The 19,165-nt window shown below is 38.1% G+C and overlaps 1 protein-coding gene across 1 annotated transcript in view; it reads left to right on the top strand.

Annotated features, from left to right (window-relative positions):
- The window catches only part of PRMT3 (protein arginine methyltransferase 3), a 172,841-nt gene extending 154,760 nt beyond the window's left edge, over positions 1-18,081 (top strand). The window contains exons 15-17 of the mRNA XM_009334587.1: positions 4,963-5,013; positions 5,216-5,303; positions 17,400-18,081. Coding sequence (XP_009332862.1) covers positions 4,963-5,013; positions 5,216-5,303; positions 17,400-17,509 — 249 coding nt within the window. The 3' untranslated portion in view covers positions 17,510-18,081. The remainder of the gene's footprint in view (positions 1-4,962; positions 5,014-5,215; positions 5,304-17,399) is intronic.
- Positions 18,082-19,165: the final 1,084 nt, after the last annotated feature.

Below are 19,165 nucleotides of genomic sequence, written 5' to 3'. Positions count from 1 at the left end.
CTGTAGTGTTGCATGGGGTTGTTGTGACCCAAGTGCAGGACCTGACACTCAGCCTTGTTGAACCTCATAAAATTGGCCTCAGCCCGTTGATCCAGCCTGTCCAGGTCCCTCTGCAGAGCCTTCCTACCCTCGAGCAGATCAACACTGCCGCCCAACTTGGTGTTGTCTGCAAACTTACTGATCAGGGTGCACTCGATCCCCTCATCGAGATCATTGATAAAGATATTAAACAGAACTGGCCCCAATACTGAGCCCTGGGGAACACCACTTGTGACCAGCTGCCAACTGGATTTAGCTCGATTCACCACAACTCTTTGGGCCCGGCCATCCAGCCAGTTTTTTACCCAGCTAAGAGTATGCCCGTCCAAGCCATGAGCAGCCAGTGTCTCCAGGAGGATGCTGTAGAAAATGGTGTCAAAGGCTTTACTAAAGCCTTTGACATGGCAAAGAAAACTTTCTTTCTGTATTAGAGATAGTGTCATTGGCCGAGTTTTTTGAAAATTAAATGTTTTGCTGGTCCTAGAATAGCTGACTACTTTGAACATGAAAAGATTTATAAAATTGAGCTGTAACGAAAAAAGATACACTCTGGATTTAAAATGTCATGGTAGGAATTAATTGTTAACATTTATTATTAATTCTGTGCTAGATGAATAAAACTAGACCATCATAGTAAGGCTATAATGGTCTATTCTTTGAATTCCTAGATTGCTTAAAGGAAAGATTGGGTAGTTGTAAGAAGCAGTCAACTTCTTTTTTTGGTATGAAGAAATCATTAAATTGGGTGTAAAGAACAAGGTTCGTCTTTGACATAGGCCCACCCACTCTTTAGACTAAGGTTTTCTAGACTAACTGTAAATTTGAGGCTTTCCTTTCTCTTGGGTTCCTTCCTTGCTTGCTTGCTTTCTACAAAAAGGTTTTAGAGCTATGCTGAGATCCTGCATGCCCTCCTTGTATTTTAGCATAGAAGAAGCCCAGCCTATTTCTTTTGATAAAACTTTTAATTGAACAATTGGTTTCATACACAGATGTTTTGGAATGGGTGGTATGAATTGTTAAAGGAAGCCGAGAAAACAGTATCAGTAGCTAACTACTTAGCAGTTTAATATAGGCCCAGGACCATCTCAGCCTTGAAACTCATTATGACTGTCCTTACTGATTGCTTTTCTTGTTTTACAAAATTGTCTGGCGGGTTTTAGGAAGGCCAGATGTGCTTGTTTTAATGCGATTGTAGGTATCTATGTAGGTAGCTTGAGATCCTGTAGGTCTGGGGCAGATCAAATGACAAAACAGCTCAAAAGCAGAAAGATCTTAAAAAGGCGACAGTATATTTAAAAAATGTAAGCATAGCGTAGTGTTTGGATGAGCATATAAATGTACATATGCTATAGAGGACCATATGGAACAACCCTTTTCTTGAGAAGAGCTGGTGAATTTAATAATTCCTGTAACGTGTCTGTTGAGAAATAAAACTGAATTTACTTCATGAAAATAATGTATAATTTGGATAAATTGAATGCCTTTTAAAGTGCTATGTTATTGGCAGGGGAACACATGCAATCTAGCACATGCAATCTTCCATGTGAAATGAAGAGGAAAGGAAGAAGGTAGTTAATTTAGTCTGGAGTTACTGGAAGGCTTTAGGGTGGACTTGACCTTACGTTTATTACCTAGGTATATGCAAATAACTACTTCTGTTGAATAGCAGGTTTAAACTTCTGGTTTGGTTTCTTGTTTTACAGGGTAAGCCACGGGCTGTGTGCATCAAAGTGGGATATATTTAATCTGTGCATTTTTGCTTTCTGTATTTCCTCAACTGTAATTGGCTTGTAGAATAGCTGCCGTAGTGAATATTAAACAAATTTTGCAGCTGGTCAGTAACTACTGGGTTTGGTATTAGACTTTTTGTTTTCCCAAAGATTTAAAATACAAGGGGAGAGATTTCTATCTGAAGATTAAACGTGCTGTCGGTAAATGATGGCAGGTTGCCAAAAAATGTTTATTAAAAACAAATTACGCAGCTGTAACTAATTTCACAAAGAAAAATCGTCAAACCAAGTGTGTGTGTTGTTTTTTTTTATTTGGCTCAAAAACGCTTTAAAAATGTATTAATAAAAGATACTCATTAGATTTCTGAACTGCAATATATGCTCTTACAGTTAGTTTTCAAAACATCGTTCAAACTCTCTCCTGTATGTATTTAAGCATATAACTTCTATTTAGCTTTGCAGGACTGGGGTTGCTTGTTGACATAGCTCACCAGAGAGTGGGTGTTTTGGTTTTGGGGTGTCCTCCCTGCCCAGTTTTAACTGACCAAATTTTGAGCAATTTGGGGGAATGCCTGAAGCTGTTCACAGGAGCTTATCCTTAGGGACTTGAGGAATTTATTTTGTTAGAATATTTTTCTGTATTTTTCTTCTTTCAGCTCAACAATTATTTCAGTATCAATATTGAAGGATGTATATCCATTTTAGAACATAAAAAATTTAATGGTTCAGTGTAGAGCTCTTGTTCTCTGTAGTCCTTGGAGCTCTACATAAGGTGGTGGTCTTTTGATGTGTAATAATTACTGCTACTACCTCTTGATTTAGGTAGTCAAAGTCAGTGTGTCAGGTTGTTTCAGTTAGGGAAACCGATGATACTGTAAGGAATAAGGCGGTTATTTATCCTAGTCATTTACAGAAGGTGTACAAATCCCGTTTCCCTGAGCACAGGAGGCAGCAAATAGCAGGGGACAGTTTCTTTGCTTGTAACTGCAGTTTCTTTTCAGCCTGAACTTGATTCTAAAAAAAAATGCCAATCTGGGGATGTTTTCTCAGGGTAGCATGTAAGGTGTTTCTGTTACTTCTTGCTACCAAGTGTACAGATAATTGCATCCACCTTAGCTATGGTATGTCTGCTTGGAGCTTTTAGCTTTCTGGTCCAAAATGTAGCTTGATGTCTCATTTTCTCTGGAAGCTAATTTTTTTCCCCCCTCAATTCTTAATGTATTTTTGTTGTCGCAACCTTGTTTTCCTTTCTCTAGTAGTCATATCCTAGGTCTTATTTGTAAGCGTATCAACAGTATTGACCTGATGATTGAAAAATTTTTTTATGACTTAGATCTCTGACTAATGTCCAGAAAAAAATTGTGCATCAATAAAAGTAATCTGATGGGTCAATAAAGCTTTGTCAAAACCTTCTCAATCTTTACTGAAAAAGGTATGTTAGACACAAGGCTGTAATTCACTTGGGAATGAGATTTTCAGCATTGAGTGATAGGACTTAAGGGATGGAAGAGTGACCGTTTGCAACATCTGGTGCTCAATTGTCACAAAGCTCCTTCAGTGTCTCCGTGGTTCATTTTTTAAGAATATTTGCCCACATCGGAGTTTGGAACTTGCTGGGCTTCTCTGGAGTGCCCATAGCTGAGAAGCTAACACAGGTACTTTAACGTAGGCTTCCTTGCTTTAACACATTGTGTTCTCCACCTTGTTGGTGAAATCTGTTCTGGATTTAGACTAGAGAGGAACAATACCAGAATGGTTTAGCTATCATTCAGATTACATACTTCATAATGATAAAGCCCTATGCCATTCAGTATGTTACCTCAATTTTGCAGGCATGTTTGACGACTTTTTTTCCTTCACTTCTAGACTTCACAGTCTATCTCTGAGTCAATATGAAGGGCATGCTACAGAACTTGTCCTTTGTAACTATTCAGAACAACCAGTTTCCTAGACTTAGAGTAGGAGAAAAATACTGGTGCTGTGAGAGGAAGGTTATAATCAGTTGTTAGCAGTGAGTTTTCATGCAACAGGTTTGCCATTGTTGAATTGGTCCTTATCTTCTTTGAATGTACTATAGCTGCCGTGGGGAGAATCCCTTCCTGCTGTCACAGGGATAGAGAGTCCCCAGCTGCTGTAGTTGGTTACTCAAAAGCTCTATTCTGGGTCATTTCTTCAGGCTGACATACAACAGAAAAGCATAACTGCCTTGGGCCCACGGTCTGATTTGCTGTAGCCTTTTTGTAGGAGAGAGTAGAAAGCAAATAAAGGTGAGCACGGACAGGATTTCAGCGGTGAAACTGTGGAGTGGATGGTCTTTTTATTAGCATCTTCCAGTTCTTTATTTGAATGCTTTGAATTTCTGGGACTCTCACAAGGCTTTTTTTTTTTTTCAAAAAAGCAAGCCGGTGTTAACAGACTGTGTAACTAATAGTGTTGGTATACTGTTTTGTGTGCGGACACTTTGTATTTATTTTCCTCTTCAAGCTGGAAGAAGAGTCCCACTAATGAATTATGCACTGAAGAGAGAGGCTCTTTGAGGTTAGGAGTAGGATGGCAGCAGGGACAGAAGTAGTGTTCCGAGGAATCCTATGGAGAGTTACTACTAGAAACTATTAACTGCTGAAAAGGCCAGCAATGAGGCATTTGTGAATCTTTTTCCTTATCTGTGTGTGTAGTAGAGGAAGAAAAATATTCCCTGCCTGGTTATGCTCTGCCTCTGTTCACAGGGAGCTTTTGTGGAAAACAGTGTTAAGCTACACAAAGAGCAAACACGTTATGCCGAATCCCTCGTACTGTCTGTGTATTTATTGAGGGTCGTGGGAGCCGTAGGGGGCAAGGACTGAATTTTATGCTTGTGGGTTTGCAAATCTGAAAGGCTGTTTTCTCTCATGTAATTCTAGTTGCAGTTAGGGTGCGTGGGTTATTTTGGAAACTCGGGCTGAAATTCAATATGTAGTAAAATGCAGTTATAGTGGGCTGAATATTCTCAAGTAGAACCAAGGAGTTGTGATGACAGCTTATTTTTTGGTTTAGGATTTCTAATATGCTTGAAGGCATAAATCTAAGGTTGTTCCTGTTAGTAAAGGCTTGACAAGGAGTAGAAATCCCAATAAACGTATATGTTCATGATAGGCTTTTTCTTGAGTGTCACTATTATTCCTTTATCATATTTGCATTTTCCTTTTTTTTATAGGCAGTTGCTGGTTATTTTGATATATTTTTTGAGAAGAACTGTCACAACAAGGTGAGTATTTGGGGCTGTGCATTTAAAAATGTCTTTGAGAGATAAGGGTGGGTTTATACTTTATTCTGCCTCAAGGTGTTTGGCAGTGAGCCTGTTTTGCTGTAGCAAGCACTTCATGTGCATGTGTGTTTGGTAATTGATTGATGTAGTGTGTTATCAAAAATGTTGTTCTTAATCAAACTCTTGAACTCTTCCATTGCAGGTCTTGTTTTCAACTGGTCCCCAGTGTACCAAAACACACTGGAAACAGACAGTTTTTCTCCTGGAGAAACCAATTCCTGTAGAAGCAGGTATATTTAAATTCAGTTGTGGTGCAACAATGGTTGTGTTACACTGCTGTTATCATTAAATTTAAATCTTAAATACCTAAAGAATGATGTAAGTGTTAAAAAGACCTAGTAAATAAATCTTTCAGGTGCTGTTAAAGAAATTTTTTTGTCTAAGCAAAGCACTGGGAAATACCTATCTATATTCTACAAAATTAATGTAAAATATATATATATGTCTGCATATGTATATGTGAGTGGGCATATGCCTTATACTTACTTAGCTCCGTATTGTAATTTTGATGAGAAAACTTGTGTATCAAAACATTTCTGAGGCAGGAAAATGTAAGACCAGAACACTGCTATTAACGTTCTTTTAGTTTTAACATTACTAATGTTCATAAGTATCATATTTGTCAAGTGATTGCACAGGATTTCTGCAGCGCTCCTGAACTATGCTGTATTTGTTAAATGAATCATGAATATATGCATGGCTGTTGTACCTGGCACTGTGGGATTACTGTGTAAATTGAAAACAGTTTCAAAGAACTCACAGCCATGAACTGGATCCGTTGAAGTACGGAAGATGTTATTTTGATAGACCGTAAATTTTTATAAAATGGCTAAGTACCTAATATGTTTCACCTTGAATTTGATGCAATTAAAAAGGCTTTTGTTGTCATCGGGGATAACCCAAAATTCAGATGATAAATTGTTGAAGTAAGGTTTTGAAGACTAAAGTGATGCTTCTTAGTGGTTTTAATTAGTTCTATTTGGTAAGTCTTGAAAATACATTTCTATGCAAGTAGTCAAATATTCCTTGCTTTATGGACACAGAAATATGTCCGCAATAGTCACAGGGTAGTCATGCAAGAGGATGGACATACAACAGGGCAAGAATGATAAGTCTTGCCCTCTTATTCCTGTAGAACTGCACTTTCTTTCAGACTCTCCTAGTCTTTTTATAATCAAAGGAAATAAAGTAGTTTATATTTTTATGCTGTTTATTATTTTTTATTTTTGTCCACTTAACCACTAGATATTTACTCACCACTGTTGAACTCTTACCCAATGGTGAACTAGTCATCTTTGAGGGCCATTTTTCTTTACGAACTAGCAGGACCAAGGGAAGAACCTCGGAATGGGGCTCATTTCTGCAGGTCTGTTAATACACTCATGGTAATACGTGGCCCCGACCTGAACAGTTTATAAATAGACCAGACATGTGGGGGGAAAGCGTACAAAAACTGATGTGGATGCTGCAAAAGAAACTGAGGTCAAGAGGCTTAGAGATGCTATGGAGAAGTCTTGATGTAGATGGAATATTTTCTCTCTTAACAGACCTAATTATGAATGTCAATGGTGAAAGCAGCACGTGCACTCATTTAAACCGCTTTTGCAGTTGCCTCTTCCAGCTATCAGCCATGACAACTTTTTACCAGGAGCTCCTTTCCTAAAGGCACTATGGTCTGTGTTATCTGACAAATCATTTCTCTTTCATGCTTTGACTTTATATTCTTAAGTAATTTTTATTTCGTGTTCTTACATCCTGTCACTTCTTGGGATGCACATATGCATTGGAGCATTTGTACTTGGCTTCCGTCCTGTTCAGTTTCTCTTTCTAGACAAGGCTGGCTAAGGTCTCCCTGCTGCAACTCATTACATTTCAATGTCATAGAGTGTGAAGTGAAATTTTTCTAAGTGCAATGACATTTGTCAGAATATGCACATTATTTAATATTACATAGATCATTTGACATTTATCAAATGCCTGATATTACTGGGAGGTGTGCCTGGCTCTAGAATTCTAGTCTAGGTGCGGTGACTTTCTGAAGACAACCGCAGAAACAGTGTGCTTTGAAGCAGTGAACACAACCTAGTTGACCTTCAAGATCACTTTTGCCGCAACTCCTTCCTTTCTCTTTATTAGCTCATATTGCTTAAAATTATTCCCGTAACAGATCTTGTAACAGCTATGCTTCTCGTTTCTTTGTCTCCTTCTCTTCGTAATTAAAGTTCCCCTTTCCCATCCTTTTACCCATTCTGTCTGTTTTTATATGTTACATAAAATTACCACTTCAATCTAGGATTCTCTACCTGTTATTTTTAGTGTTAGAGAAGGTTCTGAGAGAAACTCATGATATAATTTCCTTTTCCTTTGTAATCCCAGTGTTAATTTCTGTGGGATATTTGTTGTTCATGGATGACATAAGCCCATCAGGGCAGAAGGTGTTTCCTGATACTTAACATAGGAATGTTGCTTAATTTAGGTAATCTTTTTGAAAAAACATTCTCTCTGATTCTTCTCCTTAATTGTTCCAAATATCTTTTTTCCTCAAGACATGTTAATATAAGTACAGATTTCACTATCTTCCATTTTTTCATACTGGTTTTTTTTCTTTGTAAAAATAGTGACTTAAATATCTTGGTAATTTGTGGTTAACCATATTCTTTGATTTCTTTGGTCTTTCACTTTCCATTTTACCAGCTAAACAAACTGCTTAAACTTCTTTTGCAGTATATGTAAAGTTGCACTTCCAGCTGTTTCTCATCTGTCACTTGTTAATGAATTAGCACTGCTTGTACCATTTTACCATGCATTGTGTCTGCCTGGTGTGTTGAATTGAACTCCACTCCAAGTGTCCTTAGCTTTTGGGGAATTTTTTTTGTCTTCACATGGACTTACCTCAATGCAAGTTAAGTGGTATAAAAAAAAAAAAGAAAGAAATAGATTAAACACACTTGCATCATTTGAAGGCTTCAGCCTTTATGTCCATCCCTGTGCCTACCAATATTCATCAATCCTCTGTATAAATTCTTAGAATAAGAAATGTGTATATGGTACTGGGAGACACACCAAAGACGACCCACTTGTGACTAAATGTATTGAGGACAAGCTCTTTTCTTAGTAAATATTGGAAAATAAATAGAAATAATATGATTTGAATCTTGCAATAATGTGACCAGTGTACCCATGGTGGCATTTGCTTTTACTATTTTAATAGGTTGTGAAAGAGGAATTTGGTGGTATAAAATGCATTTAAAATGTTTTCCTGTTTTGAAAGCATCTTTCAGACAGGGCGGTGGGTGTTTTTTTTTTCCTCCCAGTAAAGAAAAATGGTTCCCTCAGATCTCTAATTCTGAGTAAAAATAGTAAGGCTGACTTAAAGTCGCTATCAGATGCTTTATAGCTTTTTGGGGATATGCCTAAAGTGGTTATAAAGCACTGACTGTACTTGGATTTGCTCTGTAAAAGAGGTTGAGCTTACAGGTATCTGAATGTGTTGGGTATTTAACAGGAAAAGGCTGCTTTATGCCATGGCAAAATAGTTTTGGTCTGCAGTGTGAACTAGCTAATTTTCTCAGCTGTTTGATGCCAGGTTATTTGTTCTAAAAATAGATCTACTTTCTCAGCCATGAAAGAGACTGAATGTTTTGATCTGTATTCCAGCGATAACAGAATCAAGCCATTACAAGCCGAAGGATGGGGCTTGCAACTAATCCTCCCTCCTTTGCCATTCCTGCCGTAGCCTGCGCTAGGTGTGCAATGTTTGCAAATTCTCTGAGGTGAAATAGGAGAGGTTTAATCTAGGTCCAAAGATCTGGAGAGTGAGGCAATAAAAGTTACACCTAATTAATACTTCTGATTTGGCACTGAATTTCGGCTTGATACCCAACTGTGGTAGACAGCTTTGTATATAGTTTTAATGGATAATTTCTCTTGATTTGGTTTAGATTTAATGTGTGAGTGGGGGAGAGTCTCTTACTACTAATATATTCTGAAAAGCTAGCTTTCCTCCTCACAGATTGTGATGAGAGACCTGAAGCTGATGCACTATGAAGTAAAACAAAATAGCATCAGCGTGTTGGAAATGCTTTAATTCCTTAGCATGCAGTAAAATTAAAGAAACTGGAGAAAGAAGCCAAGTGATATTTTATTGCCAGAAAAACTGGGTTTTCTCAGACAAAAGACTTTGTATTGTGGACTCCCTGCGGAGTACAAGGCTTCACTTAGCAGCCCTTTTAATAGCTTGAGAATGTCTTTATTTTGAAAATTGAAATTGAGATGCCAAAGCAGTATCTCTTTCTTATTAATGGTCCAAACATGAGGTTTTTTCCTTTCGTTGAAATATTCCTGCTAAGTTTCATAAACAAAAAATTATATACAGAATATCATTCTCATTTGGTTGTCTCAAGTATTTACTAAATGAATAAAATGCTTACAAAAATTATTTTAAAGGGCCCACAGAATCTTTTCAGTAACAGTGCATTAAGTTGAAACCCAGATCTGTAGGCAAGCAAATTCTATTAGCAATAAAACAACATATTGTCGGCATTTTGTGTTCTTGATATTGCCTTGCCGTGGAAATAAAACCTTGATTTGTTTTTCTATGGTGCTAAAAGGGGCTAGCACAGCAAAACTGAAAGAGAACTCACATGACTAAGCCCCTGTAAAATCCTTGATTGTCTTTAACTCCCAGGTTTCCATAATTGGGTAGCTGTTTGTAAATTTACAAACTGAAAAATGTTAATTTGTCTGCCTAGAGAGTTTTGTTAAAAGTAGGAAAACAACACTGGCACAATTAATCTGTCTGAATGTTTTGATGTTATACTGAAGTACTTCAATATTGTGCATCCCAGTTGGATAATTTGGTTCCTAATTGAGATTTTAGTGTCTGTTTTGCCTGTCTACAGCTGCAACATGGTGCCTATAGAACGATCTCACTTGTTTACTTACAAGTGATACCTCCAAAAATGATGCTTGCTTTTAAAATCTAGTAATTGCTAAAACTTAAATTTTGAGGTCAGACTAAATCTTGCATGTCTTATGCTGTATCTTTTGAAATCTGCTGTTTAAAATCATCCTGCTGACTTTTCAGGAACATCTGTAAGTATGTATTTCAGGCACTGAATTGAGAGAATCTCTTCCCATGGCTGTCTTCTCTCGTTGAAAGATAATAGAAGCTCTGTATCTAGACAGGAAAACTTGGATGGATTTCTTATGCCATTCTATGTGGCCCCCTTTGCAAGTTCTGCAACTGCAAGGGGATATGGCTCGTACAGCAATGACAGTCTAGTTTTCTCAGAATTTTGTCATGAATGTTGAGAGAGAAAGATTGGGACAAGGCTCTATACAGTTTAGGATCTCTACTACAAAAAGTAGTGAATTGAGACTAGTTCTAGGTGAGTGAGTTTGGCTACTGCAGCTATACATTTTTGGAGGACCACGTATCTGGCCTTCACCATTCCCTGTGGCAAGTATTTCTGGTACCTGAGCTATCTTGGGAATCTCGGTCACTTGCAGTGTGTGCACATTATCTTAGGCAGCCATACAAGGCTGTCTTACCTTACTCAGCTGGCCGTGTAGACTTCTTTGCAGCAGGCTAGATCATAGTTTGTCTCGGGGAGTTGAAACATGCCAATTTGGTACAAAACCTCTTCAGAGAATACACTCAGGGCGTGAAAGGAAAAGACAGAACCTCAACATAGTTTCAGAAAAGGGCGAACAGTGATGGTAACAGAAAGGAGTTGGCAGACAGCTGCTTAGCTTTATAAAAGTAACCAGCCGGTGGAAGAACGGTGTCACCGATCAGATGGATAATACCGAAAGGCGGTGATTACTGCTCAGTACAGAAACTGCTATTGGATCTCATTGGGTTGGGGATTCAGTGAGAGATGTGGCCACATTGGATGGTGGCAGTCTGTGTACAGCTGCAGGTGCCTGCAGTTTAAGATGAACGGGAGGATTAAGGAGAAGTTATTGAGTTTAAGGGAAATGCTCTTGGTCCCATCACAAATGATTTCTGCCTTCCGTTGTTCTTTTTCGTTTCCAGAAGATAGACAGTATATGGAAACTACTTTCTAGCCAGCTCTTCTGGAGTAATGCTTTTGAGACTTGCTGCTTTTTCAGTTGCTTGCTAGACCTCAGCATTGCGTAAGAGTGGGTTCAGTTAGTCTAAACTGGAGTAGAAAACTAGTTAATGTTTGAATTGCCAGCCTCAAGTGAGGACAACCTTATCGTGAAGAGCAGTGTCAAAGCTTACTGTTGTGTAACTGTGAAGGCACGTATGACTACCACTTAGAAGCTTGTGGTTATTGAAGGGAATTTGTAAAGATATTTCTGACCAGCAGTTTAGTAGTCAAGGTGTCTTTAGCCCAAATCCACAGCGGTTTTCTAGCAGCTGTCTTTGAAACAATTCCAGTGAGATCTTTTGTAAGGTTCTTAAATTTTAATGTGGGTCAGAGTAAAGAATGCTTTGAGTACCGTGCTCTTACTTGTCTAGCTGTTAGCTTCATAAAGGTCTTCCACAGGAAGAAAAGAAGGAAACCTGAAAGATCTTGACTGCTGGCTACCTTCAGTAACTCTTTCAACCTTTTTCATAATCAAAGGGGGAGGGGCACCAAGTTGTATTGAAAGGTGGGGTAGTTCTTCACATTACAAGTTCATTTCCGTGGATCATTTTGAGCTTTGAGTAGATGTTACGGATATGTATGCAGGAGACTGACAGAATCTTTGGGTTCAGTCAAATCCTTTCAGATTAATCAAGTTATAGACTGAAAAAAATAGGGTTAGTTGGCCTAAACACTCTTAGTAATAGGGCTTTTGCACTGAGAGGTATCTTTGCTCACAAATTGCAGGCTTGCCCGATGTATGATTGTATTGCACAGATACGATTGCTTACAGTCTCACTGGTGGTAAAAGTCAGAACCAAAATTAACTATTTTGAGTGTTCAGAGCACATGTATAGGGTGTACTATAGAGCATGTAATCAGGCGTGTATTTGGCAGTGGGTCAGTATGGATGTTGGGTTGCATTTTTTCCTGTGCTAGCAAGCTTGCGCAGCACTTCTGCTGAATTATTTTGTTGGGTGTTTTTTTTCTTTTTGGGGACAAATTTCAGGACTCCCCAAGGGATAATAAAAATGCAGGAGGGGAATCGTAATGCATTCAGTTTTGTCCTAATCAAACTGCAATGGCACTGTGTGGTTTACTTGCATTCAACTGAGCGTGATAAGAGCAAGGTGATGCAGCTGAGTCCCAGAGACAGCTTCCTCCAGGCAGCTCATAGGACAGCAGAATGGTGAAAAAACATCAGTCATTTTCTATCTACATGACATTGATTAATTGTTCAGAACTGCCTCTCTGTTACTTGGTTGCACTGCTGTTGTTTGCTTCGGCCCTCAGAAAAGACTGTTTAGAAAGGCAGATTTAATGCGGTTGCTGCATAAGAAATAGCTGAGAAAAATGGAATGCTTTGTTTCATTAACTGCCTCTACAAACAGAATCTGAGGGTTCTGTTCTATGAAGTCAGCTATAATTTATGAAATTAGATTTTTACTTCATTTATTGTATTGCTTTGTACTAATGTTTTAAATGGTGACATTGAAGTAAGGATTAATTGAAACTGTGGAATTTTAGTTCTCAGAGGCTCTTTTAGTCTTACTGAATGTTTTAAGAACTGTTGCTATGGAATGTTAAAATATAGCAAATAATTCATTTTGTAGCAGTTCTGAAAATCTGTATATTCAAACTAGGTTAAACTTCCTAGCTGGAGAGAAGCTATAATGCCCTTTTTTCTTTACCTTGTCCTTCTACCTGGCAAATCTGTCTAAATAATCTGTGAAACCATTTTCACAATTCTTTGCAAATTGCACTGTGTTATGTCAGTCATTTGTGTCCTAATAATAAAGCTGCACAGGAATTGCAATCTCCAGCTAACTGTTAAATTATGAAAAAAATACAAAATTATCAAAGAATATGTATTTTTTCTTTTGTACAGTATTGGTACCACAGTCTTTCTTGTTGAAAAGCTTTCTTTGACGTTTATACTGCAGCCTTTGACAAAATGTCCTGCATTTATTATTTATAATGTGGATCTTATGTCAGTTTACTGTTTGTAGATGCAACTGAGAATTGTGCCAAATGGAGAATGCTAAAATTCTTACTGAATTTGAAACGGCTTAATTTTCGAATTGCTATTTGTTTTCATTTTTGCAATAAGAATATTGAAAATGTCAGCTTTTTAACAGAACACAAACAATGGCTTCTAAAAGCACAGTAAGTAATGAACAGCCGGGACATACTTTGGATCCACTGAGATAAAAAAGTAGTAACGGTGGATGTGGCTGGTGTGAGGGATGAAGATGAATGGGGCAAGGGAGGCCTAATGGAAGAGTAGCAGAGAACTTACTGCTGTAGATGGAGATCATGCCCTCCTATAATGTGTTTAGTAGAATCATCTGCTTAGATATAGTTCGTGTGGTTTTAAAAGGATGGTATGAAATGGCTCAGCAATGGGCTTCCTGAATATTTACAAATATAACTTAAATCGCAGGTCTTATTAAGGATTGAAAATAAATTGAGATTAGTTTTTTCTAGTAACTGCAAGCAGCAATCTTCACAAAAGCATAATGAAATTGAGAGATCTGCTCAGTAAGCTCACTAAAAACAAGACTAAAAAGCCTGTATAGGTAGTATTTCCTTGCAATATGAGGCAACGTCTGTTATTTGTGGATATTTTTTTCTTCAGATATTAGAATACTTACTGAGTGTCTAGTTTCGTAAAGATAAAAAGAATGCAATGTGTATGTTGGTCATCAAGCCAGAGCCAGGCTATAGGAACAGAATTTGTCATTCCAGAGCTTTTGCAATGACATGTAAATTGCATAAAAGTTTGAGCTGTAGCTGACCTTTCGAGTATCTGACTGAAGGCCACCAAAGAAGATATCCTGATTCTTGTAGTCCTTCAGCGTGTTATAGGAGGTGAACGTCCTCCAGCTTCAGAATTAGTCTCTTGCTGGGGCACGTCATTTCAGATACCTTACTTGAAAATGTTAATGCTGTTGGCTTAAAGTTTTGTTTTATTTTTTCTAACATGAATATGGTGTTATTTAAAAACTTGACACATTGTCAGATTTAAAAATTAAAAATCCATTCTGCTTCTCTGCAGTCCAGGCCGTTGCATTTCACTTGTTTGTAAATAAATAAAATATAAAATACTAACCTGAAGGTATTTGGGTTCAGCTTCCAGGTTGTATCTGAGCTCTTTTCAAAACTATGGTTTATTTTTGTATGTGACAAGTCTGAAATCATTCCTGTGCTAACCTGAGTTTGAAGCAATCTCTGATGCACAGTGCACTATAAGTATTTAGGTAGTTCAAAAAAACATACAAATCTAGCCGTTTCTACTTAAAGCCTTAAACTTAAAGATGTTGATAACCTTCTGATTTCAGGCTTTTAGTCTAGACGCCAAAATCAGGAAGCCATGCTTCACACATACGTACTTGAAATTGCCGTTTGTATAAATATTTCAAACACTGAGATGTTTAAAAAGTAATCTTTTCATACATATGTAACGTTAATACATTCAGTCATGTATGTCTATATCAACAAACAAATTTGCATTTGCAAATAAGTCTGCAGTTTGCTTCCATTTCTTTACCTCTTGATTGTTGTTTTTCTCTTTCCATGAAACTAAAGATGTGAAGCTAAAATCTTCAAGTGGGGACGATGTAGCCCAAATGTCAGTTGTATATGGTTTAGGGAGATTTATGCAATTGTACCCCATGCCTTTGCTCTGCAGAGATCTGAGGCTTTTGTTTTTGTTACCCCCCTGCTTCCCAGTTAGGCACACAAGTCTGGAAGAATCTTATGGCACTGCCCAGGGAACATGGATTTTGCTGGCTTTTTGTTGGGGCGTGGAATGGGGGTTGGGGGAAGCAGATGAACACTAGTAAGAACACAAAATTCTCTTTAATGTCCTCCTGTACCACCTTCTCAGTAAATTTGTGCTTAATACTCAAAAATATTCATATTGTTAATTGAAGTAGCTCCTTACGTATCTGGAAATCAAGAACCTTGTTGAAAGCTTGATCTCTCAAAACTACTTTTTAAATAAAGCTTTCAAATAAGCAAATAGTAAATCCTGTGACTAGTTGGAATTGGCTATGGATTTCAGTTTGTGTGACTTTTACATGATGGATACAAACTTATAAGTCTTGTCTCAAATTTATATAGCATGAATCAGTTCCTGGAGCTCCTAATATCTGTAGATCTAGTTTTCTGCTATCTTCTTATTATAAGGATCTTAGATGTGGGGAAAAAAGAAGTTAAGAACAGCTGTGCCTATAGAGAAATGGGTTCACTGTCCCTTCGTTTAGTCCTGTATAAAGTTTTGGAAGGTTGCATACCTATAAAGGCTTTTCACATCTTATCCATTGAGTACATTCGCATGACGATAAAATGGACTGTTAGATCATGGAACTGGATTTACAGATCCACAAATAATCTCCTATCTTGTGTGTGAAAAATAAAACATCTCTTCTTAGAAAGTATACACAAGTTCTTAAGCCGGCACAGCAGGTTTAATTTTTCTCCTCATTTATTTCAGAATCCAAAAGTGCTTTTAAAAGCTAGAACAGACCTTTGTATTATGTAAAGAATAAATGTGGAAGAACTTGATGTGCTGTGGAACCGTAGCTGCTGTGGGGATGGAACCAGGCTTGATCAGCGCAGGCTAGGACAAAATGTTAAACAGAAATGTCAAGGCCTGCAATTTCTCTAGGACAAAAGCTTTTACTTAAATTTAGTACCACCAAAAGTGAGAGTTGTGCCTCTCTAGATGTCTCTCAGCTCTTTCCTTCTGTGTGAAAGCCTTCTCTCTGGTTTTAGCTGAAGCACACATATGCCAAGTGTTATGGTCAAGAAAGCCTGACAGTCTGTAAAACAAAACTTGTTATTAATAATGTCTATACTTGAAATGCTGTGAAGATTTCTGCGTTAATGTTTCCTGCCAGACAAAAACATTACCTGATTAGAGCTTAAGTGAAATGCAGTGCAAATATAAACCGCATGGCATATGCAGTAGGAAGTGGAGTAGGTTTTTGTGGTAACTTGGTTTTACTCAAAGTTGATAGCAGTGATGCGTTTAAATTAGGGAGCTCAGCAGAGGAATAATGCAATAATAAATTTTGTGGACTAGTGATTTTGCTTTTTTATACTGTTTTATTACTGCTAATAATTTGCTTACTTCATGGATGGAAATCAATGTTCAAGAATTTGAAGACCTTTTATATCATTTCATGAGAAAATGAGTTGGTATTTGAAGCTCGGGGATGGGGGGGAAATAGTACAATGGCACTTAGTACCTGTCCAGCTGAGACTTGTATGTGACTGGAAATGCTAAGGAGTGATGTGCAGATCCAGCTCAACCAGTGTTGTGGTTTAACAACCCGGCAGGCAGCTAAACATTACACAGCCGTTCGCTCACCAACCCCAGTGGGATGGGGGAGAGAATTGGGGGGGAAAAAGTAAAATTCGTGGGTTGAGATAAAGACAATTTAATAGGACAGAAAAGGAAGGGAAAATAATACTAATGATAAAAGAACATACAAAGCAAGTGATGCGCAATGCAATTGCTTAGCACCCGCTGACCGATGCCCAGCCAGTCCCCGAGCAGTGGCTGTGCCCCCCCTCCAGCTTCCCCCCCGTTTATATACTGAGCATGACGTTTCCCCAGTTTATATACTGAGCATGACGTCACATGGTATGGAATATCCCTTTGGCCAGTTTGGGTCAGCTGTCCTGGCGGTGCCCCCTCCCAGCTTCTCGCCGGCAGGGCACAGGAAGCTGAAAAGTCCTGGACTAGCGTAAGCACTGCTCAGCCACAGCTGAAACATCAGTGTGTTATCAACATTATTCTCGTCCTAAATCCAAAACACAGCACTGTGCCAGCTACTAGGAAGAAAATGAACTCTATCCCAGCCGAAACCAGGACAACCAGATACAAAGAAGTTAATGTATCCAAGGAATACAGTGTTTTTCCCCAATCACAAGTAAAATAATTGGCATATCAGCTCTTTGGGTGGGTCATCTGAAAAGTAAAGCATCAGACATAACTCAGCACCTCACCAGGTTTAACTGCAGTTAGTTTGACTTACGTTTGTTGTCAAGACCATTGCTTAGAGCTTCGAAAACGTAAAGGAAACCTTTGTAGACTTGTTTAATTCTGATTAATTAGGAACAGCTTCTCATGCAACATAAGGGTATGTAATGCATCTTTGCTGTTACTGTGCATGATTCAGTAATGTAAGCGTAGTAATTTCCTTTTTACTTTTGCAGGAGAGGCCCTGAGAGGAAAGGTAACAGTCCGCAAAAACAGAAAGGATCCACGGTCCCTCTTTATAACGCTTTCAGTGAAGGACACACAGCAGACCTACAGCCTTCAGTGAAAACTCTGCGCATATAACTTTGGGAAATGTTAAATTTAAATTTAAGACTTAACTGTTGATAACTGTTTCTAACTATCCAAAAATGGTAAACTCTTGGATTTGTGTATGTATATGCACACACAAGAATATGAGAAGTTTACCTAGAACTGAGAGAGTTCTGTTTAGATGCTTTTGCACTGGGATATGGAGACTGATGACAAAATCAGATTCGTCTGTGTTTCACATGATGTGGGGAAGGCAAGAAAGATGGTTTTGGGTTACGTGAGACTGCTGGATGAGAAAAATCAGATTAAAGTCTTGCTGTGAGGAATAATAAATATGATCTCTCTATTGTTTTATTCTCCAACTGGCGAAATCCTTGTGCAATTTTTTTTTAGGAAAGAAGCAGCTAAATCATGTACCAGTGCACCTCAACAGTAGCTGGAAAATCCCAGTGGGAATAAGTTTGGAATTCCAACTGCAGGATTGCAGCAACAAAGGCTTTATTTTTATTACGCTTCTATAATTAAAAAGTTGTATCACATTGCAGTTACATTTATCTAAATAAATGAACCGAGTAGGTTATATAATGCAATTGCCAGTTTCCTTGTTTTCTATGTAATTGGAAATTCTTCTATCTATCCAGTGATGGCTCATTTATTTGTGGCTACAGTTTTTTCTGTACTAGCCTGTTGGAGCATAGGTGGATGGAAGTGTAGACTTTTAGCAGCTTTAGGAAAAATACTATGAACGAATAGCAGCAGTTGCTGAAACGGTGGATTTGGTTTGGCTGCTTACAGAAACAGACTACGAGCAACCAAGGATTGATGTTTGTGTCCTGATGTTTAAACACTTCAAACTGCAGTAGAGTTGGAGCTAAGTGTAACACCATGCAGTTTTTGCACTTGTACATGTATATTTGTGTTGAAAGTGGTTTCAAAAATCGTTTCAAGAACCAAAGATGGCAGTGTTTTGCTATTGATCTCTGAATTGCTGTTAAAATGATGTTAGGACCTCGTTTAAAATACTAAGACAAAAAGGAAATTCTTTCCCTTGGAATCTGCTCAACAAAGTTTAAGTAATTGTTATGTTGTATAATGGGGTGAAATACTCTTTTGCCTGTAACTAAAAAAGAACGTTACCGGTAGTAAAGCCAATTTGGCAGAAAAGTGGAAACTTGTATTCAAAAAGCTGAAATTCTCTTGCAACGCGAGCACTTGATTTCATACAGTGAAGTGGGCCTTGACTAGGAGGTGACAATTGCTACAGTGCTACTATATTTTCAACTGCAAACAGTCTTGTGGATTTGTATTTCATCTTACACTGCTTTTATCCTCTCTTGTGGAAATGTGGCTTACTAATTTGCATCCAAATAATTTCCTTGGCTTGCGGGGGTGGGGTGGAGATGTGTGAAACTATTGAATTACCTTTAGACCCTTAAATGTTCTGATTAACATCTAGGTGTTCAAGAGCTCAGCACACACATGCAGCTTAATAGGAATGATCAGGTGCTGAGCACCTAGTCTGGTTACCTCGTTTTAATGGTCTAAATGAGGGCTTGACCACCCATATTGACACCTTGGCTATTAAGTTCACCTAGTAATAGGTATGAATTCATTGCTCACACTGATTTTTAGATCCCTCGATTTTATGCAAGTGGGACTGCACACAGTTTAT

Source organism: Pygoscelis adeliae, unplaced genomic scaffold, assembly GCF_000699105.1.
Source record: "Pygoscelis adeliae isolate BGI_AS28 unplaced genomic scaffold, ASM69910v1 Scaffold171, whole genome shotgun sequence".
Classification (NCBI taxonomy): domain Eukaryota; kingdom Metazoa; phylum Chordata; class Aves; order Sphenisciformes; family Spheniscidae; genus Pygoscelis; species Pygoscelis adeliae.
Note: the sequence above shows the minus strand (reverse complement) of the source record. Positions and strands in the feature narration are given on the sequence as shown.